Genomic DNA, 20186 nt, shown 5'->3' with positions numbered 1-20186 from the left:
TTGAGGAAATTTACTTGTAAATTACTCACTACAATACACTGTATTGTATGTATTGTATCATAGGTTGTAACACTGATGGAATCTATCTGTGTAATTCAGTAGCGCTTAAAGATATTTTCTGCTGGAGAAAACTAGTGTGCTAAAGTAGAAGTATTTGGCCTTGTGTGTACCTTGGCAGTATTTGCAAACAAAACTAGATGCAGTGGGTAAATAGAATTATTTAACTTGCTCAGTATTTTATTCTTTAATGAACTGTAGAGGTAAAAAGTAGCAGAATCTCACAATTTGCCATCTTTCTTGCATGCAGACTGCAAAAAGCATGTTTTGTTGCACTTCCAGATACCAAACGTGGTATCCAGTAATGCGGTAATTAGAGCACTTTTCATTTTGATGTATTCATTGATTGTTTTGCTTTACCCTGGGTATGGGCTTAGGTCCTTCACTAAATCATCTTGAAGCAATTCCGTATCTCGACCAAACCCTTAGAATACAGTGGGTATCAATCACATGGACAATTAAAATTGAGTATTGACGTGTTTTTAAAATAGTCATACATCTCAATTTTGTTTATCTCAAAGTTTTAAAAACCTAATGACCTCATTGCAGCTTGACTATAATTACCATGTTTAAACTTCTCTGCATTTTTTAGTTTAAACAGCCTTTGTGTTTTTTTTCTTTTTTTTTTTTTAACCAAAAGAAAATTAATGAGAAGAGACAAAGAGACATCAAAGAGGTTTTCCCTCTGATTGCAGTGTTAGAAGTTTTGCCTGAAAATAGGTTACATTTCTTCTGTTTTCAGCTGAATCCTCATTAACTTTACATTTTAATGATGTCCAGAGCAAATTATATGATTATGGTAGATGCCTTAAAGGGAAGCTTAAAGGACACCTTTTTAATGTTTGTTTCTTTACTGGTGGCAGTATTTGCACCAGTATTATAAACAACATTAGAATGCTAACAGTAGTCGCTAAACATACCAGAAATATCTTCCATTTTTGCCATATATGTGGTATAAGTATCTTTAATATTAAACACAAGTGAAGCATGTTAGGGGGATATCTTCATCTTTGTAGAAGAAAAATGTAAATCATGTTCTTTGAAAGAGTTTACAAATTACTTCTGCACCTTATAATCAGTTTAATTTATAATGATAAAATGGAGACAGATGATGTAACAAAGTCTCTGAATTGTTTTATTTTCTTGCACCTTCAGTGGAAAAAATGAAATGTTAATAAAGTGATAGTCTGTATTTTAACAATTATATACAACATTATTGGTGGAATTTCAGTTTTTTCCATTTAAGGGAATACTGTTAGCAACAGTTCTGTGTTCTGATGTACTCTCCTACTAAAAAATAAGATTATATAATCGTGTTATATTAAATGCAGCAACAGAGCTTGTATTTGGTACACCTTCAACAAGGCTAACTGAAGCTGGCAGTAGCTTGAATGGAATCGTTCCTCGTATGTTCTAGACTCTTAATTCCTGAGTGACTGGCTGGCTGCTGTAGTGGTATCCAAAGTTTGGTGTTGCTGTTCATCTGTAGGTCTGTGTTCTGTATTTGAGGGAACTGTACTTGTATATGGTCGTGTGTTGTAAGATGTTCTGGGGAGCTCAGATTTGTAGTTATGACTATCAAAATAATCCTTTTTGTCCCGAGAGCTCCATACAACTTTATAGTCTGCTCTTCCACTGACATTTGTGTGGTGTTTCAGTGTCTTGCCATACATACACACAGCTCTTGCATAAGTAAATTTTTGAATTAAATAAGTTTTTCCTAATAGTTCCTGGTTGGCTTCTTCATCCTTGATTTAGACTACTGTGTTCATGGAAGCATTTGATGCCCATCATTAATAAATAATTGAATAATGTAAGAGTCACTAGACAAATAGAAAACTGAACCTTTCCATTTTAAACTGAAAACCTTTCTATTTCAGTATGATTTTTACATAGTCTTTTTTATATTAGTACATTTTCTGTGGAAACTGTTCAGAAATCTAAATGGTCACAATTGCCTGGGACTTGTGGCAGACCCAAACTGGGCATCCAGCTTGGGGTGCCTCAGGTGAGTCCTTGTTAGGAAAAGGTTTTAAGTCTTTCAAACTGTTGGCACTCGAAAACAGCTTTCAAAAGTGGTGGTTTAAGTTCTTAGTTTAGCTTCAGTATTTTAGGTTTGATGCCTTCTAATGTAACTTTAGTTTGAAGAAAAAAGAAAGAAGTTGAGTGCAGTTCCCCGCTTCTTTCTCACCTTTATTTTGTAATTACTGGAGAATTTACAGTAACCTAATCTTTAGTTGAATAATAAAAACACTGATTCATAAGCTGTAGCTGACAGAAGATGTATTACGCTATTCTAATTTCCTTGGCATGCAGGATTTTGTATAGACTCATACTAGCACTAAAACCCTGAAACGGTCTTCCTGGTAACTTATTCCGCAAGTATTTGCGGTGTGGCTATTTCCAGTCCGTTCTGTGTTAATGATAGTGCAAGGTTGCAACATTCCAATCATTCATACTCCTGTCCTCCCTTTCTCATATGGGTTTCTTTGCTCAGTGTTTTTTGCCTTATTCATTTTGCTTTGTTGTGGTCAATTCAGTGAGTATAATAGCAAAGGCATTGCCTTTTTTTTTTTTCCTTTAAGAAAGAGTTATGTTGGAGATATACTATAACAGAGATAAGAGCTATTTATGTCCCAAGCTATTGATTTTTAATTAACGTTGCCTGGACTCATACATGTTGGCAGAATTGCTAACAGCTTGTGGCATTTTTTTAATTCACATCTTCTTTTTTGGTATTTTGACAGTGTCATTCATATCTCATGAAAAAAGTACCTTGTCAGGTTAAATGTGTTAAAACACCGAGGAAGAAAAAAAAAAAGGAAAAAAGGAGAGAATGGAACATAGGGCTGCCTAGAAACCTTGATCCATTGCCAAAGTATTTAAACAATTTAGTGTTTTGGTTTTCTAGCTCCAAGCTGCTTCTCAAATCCCTTGCTAATTAATCCAGTTAATTCTTTGTAGACTAACTGTATGCAGGGCTTTTTCTTGTGCTTCTATCACTGAGAACCCTGTTTTGTTTGAAGCAAACCTAAGCTCTGTTATAAAGGTTGTAGTAATAAAGTGAGTACTTGCAGATGTAAATACAGTGTTTTGAGCCTTTTTAAAAGGAGTTGTGTTTGTGTGTGTAACTTCTAATTTAATCTTTCAGGTTTAAAAATTCAGCATATATGCTTGTGTAAAACGAGGGAGAGAACTTTGGCATTAAAGAAAAGGTTATGGAACAATTTTGCCATGAACTATAAGTGTTGTGATACTATAATTGTTGAAAAATAAGTGTTATCACTAAGTAAATTATTTAAATGCTGTTCACTTCTGTACTACAAAATAGACTATTTGATGTAGGGCAAATACGAGAGTTGAACAGGAAGGACAGTTTTTAGAAATGACCTGTTGATACTTTGAGTTCTTTTAATGAGAGTACAACAGGGGTATGAATTCAGAACTGCAAAAAGCAGCGAAGAAGCAGAAAGCTTAGAAGCCCAATTAGGCCTGGTATGAGATAATGAGAAATGAGTGTACGCTCCTCAAGGTATGCTTCTCTGATGAAAGCCTCCTCAGATCTGGAGCTTACTTCCAGTTTTTAGGATTTGTTGATAACTGCTTCCCTCATCATTCTGCTTATCAGTGCTTGGCATAGGATTGCGTGCATTGGTATGAGTGTAGCTCTAGCTTTCAGTGATGTTTCTACCAAGTACTATAGGAAGATCTCAGAACTAGACTAGTCCACTGTCCCAGAAGCGTCGTGATAGCTGGATATGTGCTGTCACACATCTTGGAGATTTCAAATATCTTAAAGTGTTCCTAGTGCATTTCTATTTTTGCAGTTTAAGATCCTTTTGATACCCTTGCCTTTTCTACAGTAGCAAAAGATTGTTAATTTTTTTTGGTGAAATGATATATTTCTTGTCTAGTTGCACTGAGTATGAGCAAGCTCGTCTTTATATAAAACATTATTCTTCAAGCTGATAGCACTTCTTTAAATGTGCTAAACTTAGTTTAGACCTTCTTTTTATTATAGCATCACACATGGCGTAAAGTAAGTGTTGCTAATAGCATCTGAAAGTATTGCAGATATGAAGCAGGTCAGTACTGCAAGTGTAGATATACCCACCATTCTCTTGCAGTGCTTGATGCTTTCCAGTTAATGAACTTTACTCCAGAAGGCAGAAGTCATTCTGAGTAGCTGAACACTCAGTGATTTTTCTCTCTTTCATCTCGCGGTCATTAGCTATATGAGGTGTGTTTTGCCATGTTAAGACCTCCTTCCCCTCACCCCCACAAAGGTTTTGAATTCTGTTCAAGAGGTTCAACTTCTGACATCAACACATCCGACTCCACAGAAACTTTGTTTTGCAGGAGAGTATATTGAATGCTTTTCCTGTTTTTACAAGCTTTCATCTAATGCAGCACCTCAGTGACGCTGCAGCCATAGCTGAGGCTCAGTGTGACCAATTTTAATGTCTATTTTTTAACTTGCTTTCAACATGGTGGCCCTTACAAATTTTATTTCCTATTTCATTAGAATTGACAGTACTAATATAACTGATAAGTTGAGATGGGCATGTTAAACAGCTGAAGCTGAAACAAGAAGGTAAAATTGAGTACTGAAGTGTGTACAAGGCTAAATTCTGAAGTGTATCAACAAAATAATCATTGCTGTCTTCTATTATGTGATCTTAAACACCTTAAATCTTAGGAATGAGTTTCAGGTAGGATCATTTAATACCAAAGATTTCTGTAGTTGTAAATGTGTTAAACCTGAGGCTCGTTGTAGAAACCACAACAGTAGTATTGCTCTTTATATAATAATGTCTCCCAGAAAATGGTAGCTATGTTTGATAGTCTTTTGTTGATAATGAAACCTATATGAATCAGACTCATTGTATGATAGATATGTTTATTATACATTCCAAAAACCACTTATGTTAACATTTCCACTAAAGAAAACAACAGAATTAATGCGATTTTCACTTCCTGTGTCAAAGATTTCATCTTTGATAGAATCTGTGGGTTTTTTTTTCTGTTTCAATGCCATTTGAATAACTAAAGCATCCAGCAATAGACAGGGATGCCATAATAGAAATTTTGAAGCCATCAAACCCAAAAATGCTTCCGAAGAGCATGTTTGCCATAGAATCTTGTATAGCTGTGTACAGAGATTCCCATAGGAGGTGGTGTTTGTACAGATCAATAACGCAGAGCAATGTCACTGGGAGCCTATGGTACTCTACTGAAGTAACACCTGGGAACTTTGAAAACAATTTGAGGCTATCAATATTGAAAGTATGAAAGTAAGGTCAGAGTTTTAAACATTACAAAGTTACATAGCTTGAGGCTTAGAAATCAGTATTCACTGTTGCATGTTTAACAAAGAAGGTATTCTCTGTGTAGTTCAGGCAATTATACAACTGCTGAAGACTGAAGAGTGGGGTTGTGGGTTTTTTCTTTTTTTGTACGACACTTCAAGAACTTATGGTTGGCTTAGAACACTTTTGTTCCAAGTGCTGTTAGAGTCAGTTCAGATTAAACCTGAAATGTGACGGTCCATATAACAATGACTGTATTTCTGCAGTACTTGTATGTATGTGCCTAATAACATGTCTGTCTGAATTTATTATGATTGGCGAATTCTGGAAAGAGATAAAAAAAAAAGTTAGATGATTGCAAAGTGTTCTGTAGTACATGGAAAACAGGTTATTAGCAAATTAAAATGGCATTAATAGCATTAAAATGAAAAACAAAAGTGGTGAAAATAAAGCTGTTTGGAAAATGTTTCTAAAACTGAAAGTGTTTTCTAGCAATGAAAACCTGGCGCTATGTTGGAAAATACGATTTTGTTTTCGTTAGGTTTCATAATGTAGTTGAGTGATTGCCATGGCCACGTTGTGGTTTTAAATGAGCTCCTTGTAATCTAGTATTTCTAAAAAGCAATATGACATTGAAATGTTATTCCTGGCTTTCTTCAAAACAACAAACAGCATTAAAAATGATCGGGTTGACACAGGAAAGTAGAAAACGTGACAGTATGTAAAAAATTTATCTTAAAATTAATTGAAGAAGGATTTTTTTTTTTTTGAATGAAGGTGCTTATTCATATCCTAGTGTTAGGTATGAGTTAGGTTGGCAATAAACTCTAATTTTACCAAATATGAATCTTTTATTTTTGCTGTAAAAAATGAGCTTAGAGAAATTGTTTTAGGCTACGTATAAGTGAGCCTTCAGCAGAAGCAGTAATCTCGGGAAAGCAGATAGGCATACATAAGCAATTTGAAATACGTGTCTTGTAAATATTAAAGGGGGTGACTGCTTCTTGTAAAAATGTCAAAACTGTGGTTGCTTTGGTCTTATCTTGAGTAACTTGAGAAATTTGCATTCTGGAAATAGAAGTGAAATTGGCAGATTTACACAGTCACCGCTTGTGTCTCGTATTGTTAAGCTCTGGGTGATGCACTAACTCTGGGGTCATTTTTGTTGCATACTAGCTACATGTGATGGAGGTTTGTTTTATTTTTCTACCTCTGTTGCTTCTGAGACTTGAGCAATCTCATCTTGTAAGTCCTACCCTGTGTGGCATTGGCATTTCCAGATTGTCACATTTAAATCGTAGCAATGAAATATTAGTTAACTGTTTCTTTCATATTTGCAGGCCAAGAAGGGCTTGCCAGCTGCTGTTGAAGTGAAGAGGCTGTCACCAGGCAACTCTGCTGTCTCAAATATAAATACAAAGAGGCAGGAGAGAAACAAATTCAGTATTCATGGCCTGAGCACTTGAAAATGTATCTCTATTAAATTTATAGAGTGGTGAAAAGGTTATGAGAAAAAAATTATACTGATCAAACACATATATATTTTAAAAAATATTAAACCCCCAAAAGCTTCCTTAAAGTCGCTGTTTCTGTTCAGTTTCCACGTTTAAACTCTTTTGTACAGTTATTACAGGCAGCCTGTAAAATGTTTCGAGACACTTTGTATTTAATTCTGTAAACCAGGCTTTGTGGATTTCTTGCCCACAGAAGTGGGATGTTCCCTCATTGTACTTTTTGCACGTTTTAACTGCTGTGTAATTTGCTGACTAAAATTACGGAGGAGGGGGAAGAATTAATACCATTATTCAGTCAAAATTTGCTCCTTGCAGGGCTCCTGGAGTTTGCCTTAGATTTTCCGTAATACTAAATTTCTGGGTTGTTTGAAGAGCAGATGGTTATGAAGAGAAATATCCCTGTAAGTGTGTAGTAAACCAAACTCAAAAGATTCATCAGCCGTGATTTAATGTGGACTTGAGGTCTCACCAAAGTAATTAATTGTTGCATGGACAGGATCTGACGACCTCAAATGAAGGTAGGAGAGCTATGTAACATACAAGACTTGAATTAAGTAGTTTTTTGTCTTTTGTTTATGATCTCTGTTATTTTAGCCTTGGTTCTGTCCTGTGCACCCTCTTTTTATAGTTCTAGCTTTAGTTATGTCAGTATCATCAGTTTAAGAAGTCATCTGGACTGAAAGTTGTCTACTCCTGTTTGTAAAGAAATAATAGTGGGTTTTCTGATCACTGAAGACACCTTATTCTTTCTAATGTCTCCTTATTCTTGCAGTTTATAATGTTACTAGAAGAGAATTTAATCTCTACTCTTATACAGCTGACTTTTAAAAACTGATTTCTTGGTGTGGATGAAACAAAAGGGCTAAAGGAATTAACATAGAGGCAATTCCCCAACCATATTCCATATATTGAGCACCCTGTGCTTGCAGCACAACCATTTCACAACTTCCATTAAAAGAATTGGTAAAGTTTTGGTCAAACCTGGCACCATTCCATGTGAGAATCTAAATAATAGCAGTTCAGGATGGAACATGTGACCTTGTAAAAAGGTCCTAAGTATTCTGATGCATAACTTTTCTGATAATCCTTTTACTTACCATTTATCAGATCTTGACTTGTGACACGTGCATTTTCTTCAATCCACTGCTACTTCATCTGCTCCTATAACAACTTAATGCTGTGGGAGGGGGAACTAATCTTGTTCCTTGGGAGAGAGATGACTGACTTCATACTGCAGAAGAGATTTGAAATAAAATATAAACTGAACTGACTCTTCAGTTTCTTGTGGTTATGTCTGTACTAACATTGAGATCAGAGCTGACTTCAGTGATCGGGTTTTTGTGGTTTTAGATCTCCATCATCTGTTTATTTTATGAAACTTTAGCTCTTCAAATGGTATTGAAACCAAAACCAGATTATTTCAAAGTTGGAACTGTGCCAGAGGAAACTGGAAATACCATTTTTAACTCTACTGCTTTTGCGTAGTGGAATGCCCGTGTGATGATAAATGCCTTTTAAGTGGCAAGCTGGGTGGTTCAACACCTTGACATGACACCAAATAACTGATGAGTAGTTGCTAAGAGGAAACTAAAGTAACCTCTTCTTTCTGTAGAAGGCAATGACTGTTTTTGCTGTTGTCTTACCCAAGGAGTGTTGCTCCTGTTTTGCACTTACTGTACTTCAGTATTTTAGCAGGACTGTAAAATAAGTTTAACCAAGACTCCTGTAGGTGAAAGGTTGGTTTGGATGTTAGAAGCAAGCTCATACTTAAGGTTTACTCTGAACCAGTCATAAATCTGCTGATGGACTAAAGAATGCATCGGGAAACTGCTGTGAGGAGGTCAGTTGGGAACCCAGCCCGTAAGGGCGACTTTGACTTTTGCCCATTCCTGTATTGTGAAGGGTATTGTATTATTTCTGCATATCTCTTTATTCTAGAGAACTGTATATAGCCTTAAGTGAAAAGATAAGTAAGAGATATAGCTTAATCTGCCTTATTTTGGAAGGATTTTTAAAATATGTATGTATATTGCTGCAAGCTGTCTAGGAAAGCTTTGCTCCTCACTGACCCTCTGGCTCTTGATGTGTTAATAATACAAACACCGTTATGAAAATCATAGTCACTTGCTTAATCTGTTCTGGTTTTCTCCCTTCCTTCCTGTTTTCTATGATGTATGTTTTATGTTGCCTTTGCTCTCAGTCTTCCCTGCGTTTGGATCACTTTACCGAACTCTGAACAGCATTTTGTGCGAGTTGCAAATCTTAGATTCTGTTTCTAGATTAAACTCTTATGAAAAGCATTTTCATATTACCAGTGAGGCTTTTGCCACTTGCAGGGCAGACTTCCAAATGCTCTGTTGAGAGAGAGAAGCAAAGTTGCAGGTCTGTTTTTTATTGTCAATGGGCTCATTTGAACAGCATCTGTATTTGCAGATTCACTCAGCTGATTCTGCATCATTCACAAAAACTTCAGTAACTGAGAATGGTGAGTCAATGTCCACTTAGCTGTGCCTAACTTGTCAAAATGATGTGGACTGTATCCTAGAAATGTAATATTTGTTGGGAATGTGAACTGCTAGGTGAATAGTTTCAATGCATACTATTCACATGTTGTGGGCTGTGGTTTTGAATATTGAACTGCTATGTATGCTGACTGAGCATATTGATATTTTGGGGTAACTTCAGTTGCATGCATTGTGGTGCTGGCAGGGGCTTTTTGTGTATGACTTCTTAGTGTTTTTTTTTTTAATACAGTTTTTAAGATACAGAAGTTTCTGTTGTATCTTGGTTGTTTTCTGACTTGCACACTTTTAGAAAGTGGAGTACTTTAAGAAGAAAACTTCAAGTCTTAAATCTTCACATCCAGAGAAATGAAAATGTTATTCCATACGTATTTTGTGCCAGACCTTGTTCCGAGGTTTCTTGTCTGTCTTCTTGTGTGTGTAGGTTTTTTTCTCTCCCACATTTTCCATTTTCTCCACTCCCCACCCCCCTCATCCTTTTTCCCTCCTTCCCCTCCTGCCCCATTCCTTGATGTTCTCTGCATGCCAAATCTGCAGCAGTTTACGGCCAGCAAAAGTGTTCGGCTGTACTGAATACAAGACATCAAGGAGTTTGCAGAGGCTTGGAAAGACGTTTACATTACTTTTTAGTTGTGCTGCAGAAGTTGCTCTGAATGGAATTCCATTTCATTTAGATGGACTGCAGCTATAAAGGCTTAAAAGAAATGATTAAGGTAAATCATTTAGTTAAAGAGGAAAAATTAAGTAATTTTCACTGTATTTTTCAATTTGGGATTAGTATACCTGAATGATTTGTAGCCAGTATGGATTAAATGGCAGAAGAAACAGGTTGGTACCTTTTGGTTTGTGGAGTTTACTCTGGGAAGGATTTTCTGATAGTTTTTTGGAAGAACGTCCCTTGTTTTATAATTCCATACACTTCAAATACAGACCAGTGTGAGTTGCTCTATTTTTAGAAGTAATTAAGCATGCCTCTTTTAAAAGCAAAACTCTTCAACTTATGATGTAAGAAAAGTTGAAAGAGCAGCATAGTTACACTAATATGCCATTGTAGCATGTTCCCATCCTGTCATCTGGAAAATTAAATCAGGTTACAGCATGGATTAACATCTAGACTTGTGAGGAGGGGAAGGTAGTGTCTTAAATGCCATGAAATTGAACAATGGGATTATACAGTTCACAGCTAATTTCACTATTCTTCTGTATTTGGCTTTTTGTTGAACAAGTTTCTGTAGGGAGAGGCAGTAACAGCTTTCAGGACTTGGAAACTTTCACATCTTTAGTAAAATACTAACAGTAATAACTTGAATATGGTTGAGTAATCAATACAGTGCTCTACATAATGTGTGTAGATGTGAGGTAGAATCTCTGCTACTAGAGGGAAGAACTAAATGCGTTAGCAGTGGAAACTGTATTCACCCAGTGTGGAATCAATGGTTTGTTTTATCCATTTGTTGTTAGTCTGTAAATGCATGGCAAGGAATCAAAATGCCACTGTGACAATACCCAAGAGTTTTACTCTTGTATCACTGAGAAACAGCATTATCTTCTCTTAACCTCTCTTCAGAATAAAATATATGATCAGTTACAAAGATTTCACATATTGTTCATAGAATAAGGAGTTTAGTAGTTTCCCTCAAAACCACCTCTTAAAATAGTTGCAAAGGAAACTGCTTCAAAACAATCATGTGATCCCTTTTATATGTGTTTTTCCTCACTGGCCCTCCCTAGAACAGGCTGTTGGTTGTGAGCAATAAGGGCTAGTGGATCTCCAGGGCTTTGGCCAGCCCAGGCCTTGTGGGCAGCAGCTGCATTGTATGGAGCTGTATCCACTGGGAAGTGGATCCACTGTGATGAAGTGCTAGGTTGGTAAGTGAACCCACTCTGCCTTCAGTGAAGTCACTCATGAATCTTAGGAAATTTATATGACATGCCATTGGTTTGAAAGCTTTTTAAACCTGAGTGTAAGCATTAGGAATAAAATTGGCTGTCTTAGCACCAGCAGTTTAATTTTAATTTGTGCTGTGTATGTACTGGACTTGTGCCTGTACAAGATGTGGAGATTGCAGATAAGATGGTGTGTTTTAGCTTTGTTTTGGAAAGCTGTTGTTTGCATACTTTCTGCTTTACACTTGTAACTTACAATTGCTGGTGCTATCAACATTAATGCATGGTTATTTTCTGGAGAAGTTTGTTGGTGCTTGCTTTAGGCAGAAACTGCATATCTTGTCATCTTTGGGAGCTGAAACTGCAGAATCAGATGTAATGAAAGATGAACAGGAGATACTAAGTTACGATCAACGTACAAGTTCAACCTGTAGCACAACCTGAGTTCATGTTTTGGGGTTGGGAAAAGTTTAGTTTGAGAAGCAGCTCCATAATTCACGGGAGCTTCATAATTCATGGTTTCATCTTTGTTGTTAACTTTCTCTTCGTTTGTCGGTTTGCAGTGTCGCCTTTCGCTGACCTCGGCTGAGCTTTTAATGCTTTATGACTTTATAGGTGACTGGTGCACTGGAAACCTTCAAGCTCTGTTCTTCACTGTAACAACCCAAGAGGTTGGGTAGGATTTTGGTCTTGTCCTTTCCTTATGTCAGCACATAGATTCCACTCTCCTGAACTTGAAAAATATATTTTACATATTTACTTTGCCTATGGAATATCAAAATAGGAAAATATTTGAAGATAATTTCATTAGAAAAGCTGTTAAGTACGTAGAATGACAGCATTCACTGTGTTTTGAGACAGTAAGAAACTGCAGAGGGTTTCTTACCGTCTGTAGGAACTGTGGAGCTACAGCTGTTTGCAGGCAGTGTGCAAAACAAATTACTGTTGGTAAAAGTGTTTGAAGTTTTCAAGCTACTTTAGTTTTATAGGCAGAGTTGACAGTCAGTTATGTTCATGTCTTTACCAAGTATTTTGTATGAGTGCTGGAGCATGTTTTACTGATAGTAGTGATGCTGCTTAAAGCTGAATTCTGAGTGCTTGGCAGAGCTCCCCTCTTGTATTTCCTCTGTTTCTGTGATTCTTGGTTTAGTGAGGGTGCTCCAGCTTCCTGGCTCTTCATGTAGTGGCCACAGAGAATTTAAATGTAATTGTGAATATATGTAGGTAAGCGTAGTTGAAAACACCTTTCAAATGAACATAGGTTAACAGTGAAGAATGGGTAAAGTGATGAAGCTATAACAAGATGTGATGCAGTTTCTTTTTCCGTTGTGTAGTGTTTTCCAAATAAAGATACCAAAAGTTTAGTAAATATTCCCAGACCGTTTAAAAGCTGAAGTGATGGAGCTGATGCAACGGTAAATATAAAGTACTTGTAAAAACATGAGGAAGTGTGAACAGGTGGCTGCCAGGCACGATTTAAAGGTGGTTTTCTTAACTGTGGGGTTCCAGGTTATATGGATTAGCTATTCTGATGCTGTTACGAGATGTGTCATCAAAAGCAGACTGTATACAAACTGTATATCCAAACTGTATATTAAAGGCAGTTTGGCTTCTGAATGTATCATTACACCGAGCGCCATTTTTTGGATGAAAATGTAATTGTAGACTGTGTGCTTTCAGAACACGTTCATCTGGAACCTATAGAAACTGACTCAAGTGGGGACTCTAATCACATCTTTTCCTAAATTACACTATGGCACTATTTAATCTGTTGGGTGAAATATGCTGTCTGCGTGAGGATATCAATTCACCAAAGCCCAGATTCAGGTGTTCATCAGTTGCTTGGTCTTGAAAGCAACCATAACTGCTTCAGTTGCTCGAAGTCTGCAGAGCACAGCAACCATCCAGCACATTCTCTCCTGTCTTCTTACTGAGTGTGTATGTTTTATTGTGTAATTTTAGAGAGGTAGAAATAATTTATCCTTTATGATGGAGATCAGTAGACAAGCAAAAGTGGAATGGTACTAGTTAAGAGATATAAAAAAGACTATCTAATAGCAAAGTAAAATTCTGTGCTGATTTAGTTCCTCATTTCCTTAAAAAATGGTAAATGATAAAGTTCTGTGTATTTCAGTTTGTGTATGTATATTTATATTAACCTTGAAAGTAGATGGTCAATAGAAAGCATAGAGGTGGGGAATGTCAGTGTTGTGTGCCAGGCATCATTGCAGATTTCTAAAGTAATATGTACTTGGATTTGTAAACTCCTTTCATTGATTGGTCTTTTTATGTGAAATCCTGAAAGCTTGGCCTCAAGCAGATAATTCTAAAAATACTTAAGAACATGCGTCATGATAGGTGTTGCATACTTTCATCTTACCACTGATACTGTGAATGCTTTGGTGAAATAGGAACAACTAACTGGACAATAGTGTTTTAATTCCACTGTCCAGACTGGTTTGCGTGTTTGGACACTGCTTAGCATGCTTACCTGCATAGAGATTTAAGAATTTTGAAGCAAAAGCTTTAAAAGATGATCCCTCGCTTTGCATTACTACTTTGTTGCATTAAAGTAGAGGGTTTGCTCGTACACGTATGTAAATTTTGATATATTATGTATGTCTTTGTGTATAATGGCGGAATGTTAAAACTAAGCATCTGATTGTCTGGGAAAAGTTAAGTTCAGAAACTTACAAATGTATGGTTTTACTGTATTTCTAATGTGAAAAGAACAGACCTTATTAAAAAGCGTGCATCTGGTAGCAATGGAATTGCTCATCAACTAATTGATCACTAAAACAAGCTTTGCTGATGAGAAATGTAGGGTGGAACTAGTCTGAAATAACAGTGTAAGGTGTGTGTGGCCTGAAAATGACTTTTTCCCTTCAAGCCTTAGCTACAGCAAAGTACAGCAGTAATTGAGCAGCAGAGGTGGGGTATGCAACCTCACTCCCTAAATAACGATCAGAATTTGTGAAAACAGTGTATCCAGTGAGCCAAGCATGGACAACTGGACCTGTCTGAGCACACAAAGGGTAGAAGCTGTTCAGGACACCAGCTGGTTTTTCCATGCATTGCACTTCATTCTGAACTCTTGTGTGATTGTTGTGTGGTTTGGGTTTTGTAATTAAAAAAAAGTCATTTGTGGAATGGAGTCTGGCCTTCTCAGCTGTATTCCTTTGAAAAATGGATGGCTTTGAAGAGTTCCGCTTTAAATCGGTTGTCGTATAAATAATTTCGATGATGATACTCTGTTGTTTTATGAACATCTCTAATTAAATTTAAGGTAACTTCTCAGGGAATACTACCATGTTATTTATTCTGACAGCCAAAGGAATAAGGAGGCTGCATCAGTCTTGAATGCTTGCTAATCTGAAGCATTTAATGTTTGCTTGCCTGATGACAGAGGTTCCAGGGCTCTGTTAATTACCTCTTTCGATTTTAGGATAAGTACTTTTGTTTTCAGGGGAGCGCATCTTAGCATTTCTATAAAGTAATTCTGAGAGATTTATAATCTGGTATCACTGGAAACTACCAATATTAACCAACACAGTGTTTGTAGCTGGCAAAAGTACTTATCCAATTAAACCAAAAATCTAAGTGCATTTGGTAACCATTTTCTGGTGACAAGCCTCACTGGCAAATTGCAGCCAGAAAGATATTGTACAAGGTAACTGCCTAAAGTTCAGTGTAGCACCAGGACATCTCTTATAAGATAACGTATCTATAATGATATATTTATATGTCTGTGTGTACATGCAAACATACACACGTATATTTGTGGTTTCGTGTGTTCTGTGTGTATGCTTTATGTGCAGTTTTTGTCTTTCTGGAGGAGGGTAAAGGGAGAGCCTTGAAAAGTCCTTCCCTGCTCTTATCAACACAGCAGCCTCAGCTGCCCTCCTTGGATCCCCTGCCAGGGTTGCTATCATCTTCTGATCAAATATTAATGTGTGATTCTCTGCTTGCTCACTAATCCAAAGCCAATTAATATTATCTGTCAATTATTTACAGATCCTGAGGTGCGGAGGCAATTCCCAGAGGGCTACAGTGACCAGGTTTGGAATGCGTAATTAATTTTTTACATGACAAAATTTATTTCAGGGTTGTTCAACATATTATTGCTGCTCTTTTTACTGAAAGAGATAAATGCATTCTTAGAAAGAAAAAGAAGCTGTAATTAGGAGCAGAAGGATAAAAACATTTTTACATGTAAAGCAGAGAAGGGAAGAATTTTGGAGCTCATAAGATTGTTTTACAATCTGGGTTTTACAAGCGAACATGAGAGCGGGAAGGAAAATTGATTAATAAATTTCACTTTTTGCCTTTAGGTGCCACAGCCTGCAGTTCATTTGGCAGTCCTCACTTCATTGTCTGAAAGGTTTATAGCTATATTTAACTGGGCACCTGGCATTGCAGCACATTCTAAAAATTCTTGCCTGATCATGCAGTCTCTAGTCTGTTTGACAAAGATGGGTTAGAGATCCGAATATGCAGGTAGAGCCCACAGGTATTTATCATTTAGCTTATACACAGATTGAATCTGGGATTTTTCACAGGTTTTCTAGCTGTCTTTGAAATTAGCAGCTTGAAGTTATCTTCTATTTTACTGTGTCTCATTAGATGCGGATTGGGCCAGGGGGCAGAGATTAGGGAAAGGGGATTATTACTGTGCTGCCTGTAAGTGCTCTTGTTGTTAGTGGTTGGGGTGACTACATTGGGGCTGGAGGCACAAGCTGATTCTTGCACCTTTATTTCTGGGAGGTACTGAAGTTATGGCATTGTGTAACTATTTAATAGAACCAAATTTTGCCTCAGTGAGTCAATGAGTTAGGGTCAGGAGAGCTGTTTTATTTCAGATCCTTTCCCTCTCATTGTGTAATACGAATTTTTGTGGCATTTAGACTAAAGCATTAAACAAGCTATTAGAAGTGATAGCTCATCAGGGCCAGAACAAGTGTTTTCATCTTCGGCTCTAATCACTCTATGCACTGGGACCTTGACCAGGGCTTCTGGCTGCTTTTGTAGTAGTAATAATATCTGTTTTCAAAGCAGCTGTTCAACTACCTGACTGCTTTTCACTGTAGTTTATTATTAGGACTTCTTTTACCCATGCAGTGTGGTATGGAACTAAACTCTGGGGGGACTACATCCTTATTGCCACTGTTGGTCAGTAATTTGTGAATAAATATGTCCCATAGTTTGTATTTACACTATAGACCAACTACTTGTCAGCGCATTATAGCGTGTCACATTAGTCATATGTGAACTGGTGGTCCTCCAGAGCTGCTCCGGTCAACTGTGCCCATAATCAAGGTATTACAGGAGAGTCTTGTACATGAAATTGACTTAAAAAAATTCATAACAGTCTTTTTCCTTCTGCAACAAATGATTGGACTTGTGTAATAGTGCTATGAATATGCAAGACTGAATCAAACTGAGAGGAGCCGCAGGCTCATATTTAATTCTTAAGATGTTCACCCAGTTGTAGTCAAGCCCCACAAAATACACAGTAGTGTGTTTGTGGGCATGGATTTTTAAATCATCACATCTTTTGCACATGGAAACTTAAAGGAAAGCAAAAGAAAGGAAGCCAAACTTCTCAAACTTAGTGTAGATTTTACAAACATTTCCCCCTTGATGCACAGAAGGAATATTTTCTGTGTTAATAGCAGCTATATGTTCTCTAAAAGAACGTGTCCGGAGTTGACAGATGCAGATTTGAAAATCACTTATGAATATTCAGGTGAGCCAGAGGGAAAAAAAATACAGAAAGGAAGAGCTACAGCCGTGTTTTTTCCTGATTAATGCAGGACTCTCAGAAATGTCAAGGCTGCAAATCAGTCATAGGTTTATTTCCTAAAAATTCTGGTTTATTGGGCTTTTATTTTAAGGGAAAAGTTTTGGAAGTGCTCAGGCACTGCAAATAAAGATACTTTGAAACCCTGGATTTTTCTGTGTGTATTCTGTATGCAAAAGAGAGCTATGATATGCATGTTAGTGCAGGCAAAAATTGTTTCGAGCAATCAAACATTTATGATTTAATCCATAAGGAATATTTGAGTTAAATCAACACAAGGTAAAGGAGTTATTAGGAAGGGGGGAGAGGAAGGGGAAAAAAAACCCACCTCAAGTTTTTTTTTATTCATCTAAACTATCAGTGCTTGTTTTTACATACACTGTATTTCCCATGTACCAGCACATCTGATCAGAGACCCTCGCTGCTGCTAGATGTTTTATTCTGTGTGTTCTTTGTACCTTACAGTAAAAGAATCTGTCACAAATTATTGTGCCTCACTGCTTTAGAAACTGAGAAAAAAGGGAGGTTAGATTGACATCTGTGACTGAATAATGATGACCAGCCTTTTGGCTCCCCTTGAGCCACAAAGCTAGCATTGCCTTTAGAGAGGAAAAAGGAGTAAGAAGAAAGGGGAGGGATAAAAGAGAGTTACAAATCTGTGGTCCCGGAGATGTATTACTGTTGGGCCAGTTGTCTGCGTGGTATGATAATCCATTTTGATCTTCTGTCTTAATTGTCTGCTAAAGACAAATGGGCAGTAAAAGTTCATCAGTTTCATCTTTTGCTTCTCATTTAGAGACAGAATAAATGATCCAGCGCTACAGAAGAAACCTTTCTTTCTGACACGGAAGTAATGCAGACCCAACACATTTTATTAAAATATTTCTCCCTCATTATTTCAGTCCTCTCAGCTCTGATAGATCTTACTGTTTCATGAAAAATGTAATCTGAAATGTAAATAAGGGGTTTGATACAAAGTAAGGAAGTAATGAGCAGGCTAGCCACATTGTAGGAATTTTGATTGTAATTACTGACAGAGTGAATTCTTCATGTCCTGATTTTTTTTCCCTCAAGTTGTCTTTGACATGTTCAGACCACAATGACATCTACGGTTTAAATCTGTTAAATAACTGTATAACAGAATATTTTATAGAAAACGTCATAGACAAGGTATCTTAGGAGCCTTTCTAAGGGAAGAAAATGCTAATGATTGCTCCAGGCCACTTGAAATGGTTAAAACTAGGGGGCTTTTTTGAATGGCAGGAGGGGGGCTGAAGTAATTTGGAGATATACATTTTTAAATATAAGAGCATATTAACTTGTTAGGGGGTTTTATAATAGCTTTTAAGAATAAAATGTGTGTTTATGTATATGTGATTGTACCTAACATGAAATACAGTAATTGTTGGCATTACAAACAGCAGTTTTTCAGTGCTAGCTTTTTAGCAGTGGTCTCACAATTTGAAAGAGATGAGAACTCTCAGTTATTCTTTATAAAATGCAGTCACTGTGGATGGAAGTATCCTTTAAAAAAAATAGTCAACAGTCTAAAAGGAAAATCCTTGTGTATTACCACATTTGCTGGTTTGGGTTTGTAATAAAGCTGTGGTAATGAAGTTCTGTTTTTGTAGGTGAAATTCTCTGCTATTGGAATATTATAAACACCAACCTATGGACAAGTTGCATTACCCTTACCACTGTATGAATTTTGGCTTTCCACTGCTTTGAAGATGAATCCCAAGATTAATAGCTATCCTAGGCTCATTTTAATATGAGGAAGTTTGTTGTAGATATATGAACTTTTCTCAGGAACAGTGTTTCAGCAGAGAGTTGATGTATAAATATATGAAAACAGTCAAACAATTAGTGAGAAGTGTGGCAGGAATTACACGACTTTGTAAAATGCAATTTATTTTTATCATGTTTTTTTTGGGTAGTACATCGTTCAGTTCCTTGCTGGTTTAATCTTTATAGCGCATCTGGAAGGGAAAGAAAAAATGATGTGATAGTTCCCATTTGTGAGCTGCTTCAAGTGGGTATGATGGCTCCTCTATAATTTGATGAACTATTGTATATATCAGTTAATTACTACAAGAATGACTGAGGTCTGCATGCTTGCAAGCTGGTACTTATGCAGATTGCTACTTCTATTCTGCTGGTAATTTTTCTTTCCACTGGCATTGAGACCAAGTTTATAATGAAACCAGCAATCTTTGTACATTTATAGATAAACTATAAAACTTTTATGGCAGTCTTTATATAGAAACTAATGGTCTGTCTTGTACAAAGTCTGTGAGCATTGTAGAAACACTGCACACAGGGAAAAATAAAAAGCACCCTTTCTTTTGTCATTGTAAGAGTTGTGTGATTGGAGAGTATTTATGCAGTGCTGGCCATAAATGAACCATAAACCCCCTATCTCGCAAAATCCTTCTGTGCTAAGCAGACTTAGTTGCTTAAACAGGGCTGATTGTTACCCATTTTGATATTTCCAAATTGCACATACTATTCTTAGTATAAAGTTTTTGCGTTGCAGGTTGCATACACTGCATGATAAAACTGGTCTCAAGTAATTTAACATAATAGCTGTCCGTTCAAAAGTAGATGAAGAAGTTGCATTGGAAAAGTTAAGTCATTTAGAAAATCTAGAAAAGCAGTTGTAGTGTTCTGAAAGGCACTTTGTAGTAAATCCAAGGCAGTGTAAACAGTAAATATATGAAGTATTTGATACTTCTGAAGCATTTGATACTCCCAGTTTGTATAGAGCCATCATACTGCTTTCATAGAGGGAGGCATTTAAAGTGAAAGCCTAATAAAACTTAATGTAGGACAATTATAAACAGTTTCCTCGTACAGTGACCCCTATTGACTAGGTAGTGTGAATGGAAACCTTTGTATGGGGGAGGCGAGCACTCTGTGTAATGTGTAAGGAGATCACCTTATACTTCATGTGCAGATAGTACAGCTGCTGTTTCACTGAACCGTTCTGGAGGCAACTTACCCCATGAGGACAAAGCTGGGTTCTTTGGCTCAAGTCCTGAGAGATAGTGGGTGGGACTAAACAGTGGGCTTTGTACAGCAGAGTATTTTCTGAATT

General features: G+C 36.8%; 1 protein-coding gene across 8 annotated transcripts in view; it reads left to right on the top strand.

Annotated features, from left to right (window-relative positions):
* The window catches only part of DENND1A (DENN domain containing 1A), a 189512-nt gene that overhangs the window by 17174 nt on the left and 152152 nt on the right, over positions 1 to 20186 (top strand). For all 8 annotated transcript variants that reach the window (XM_062641011.1, XM_062641010.1, XM_062641012.1 and 5 more), the window contains exon 3: positions 15304 to 15347. In XM_062641011.1, coding sequence (XP_062496995.1) covers positions 15304 to 15347 — 44 coding nt within the window. The remainder of the gene's footprint in view (positions 1 to 15303; positions 15348 to 20186) is intronic.

The sequence above is a fragment of the Pezoporus occidentalis genome, unplaced genomic scaffold (genome assembly GCF_034315485.1).
Source record: "Pezoporus occidentalis ecotype Australia unplaced genomic scaffold, CSIRO_AGI_Poc_V1 ctg68, whole genome shotgun sequence".
In the NCBI taxonomy this organism is placed as follows: domain Eukaryota; kingdom Metazoa; phylum Chordata; class Aves; order Psittaciformes; family Psittacidae; genus Pezoporus; species Pezoporus occidentalis.
Note: the sequence above shows the minus strand (reverse complement) of the source record. Positions and strands in the feature narration are given on the sequence as shown.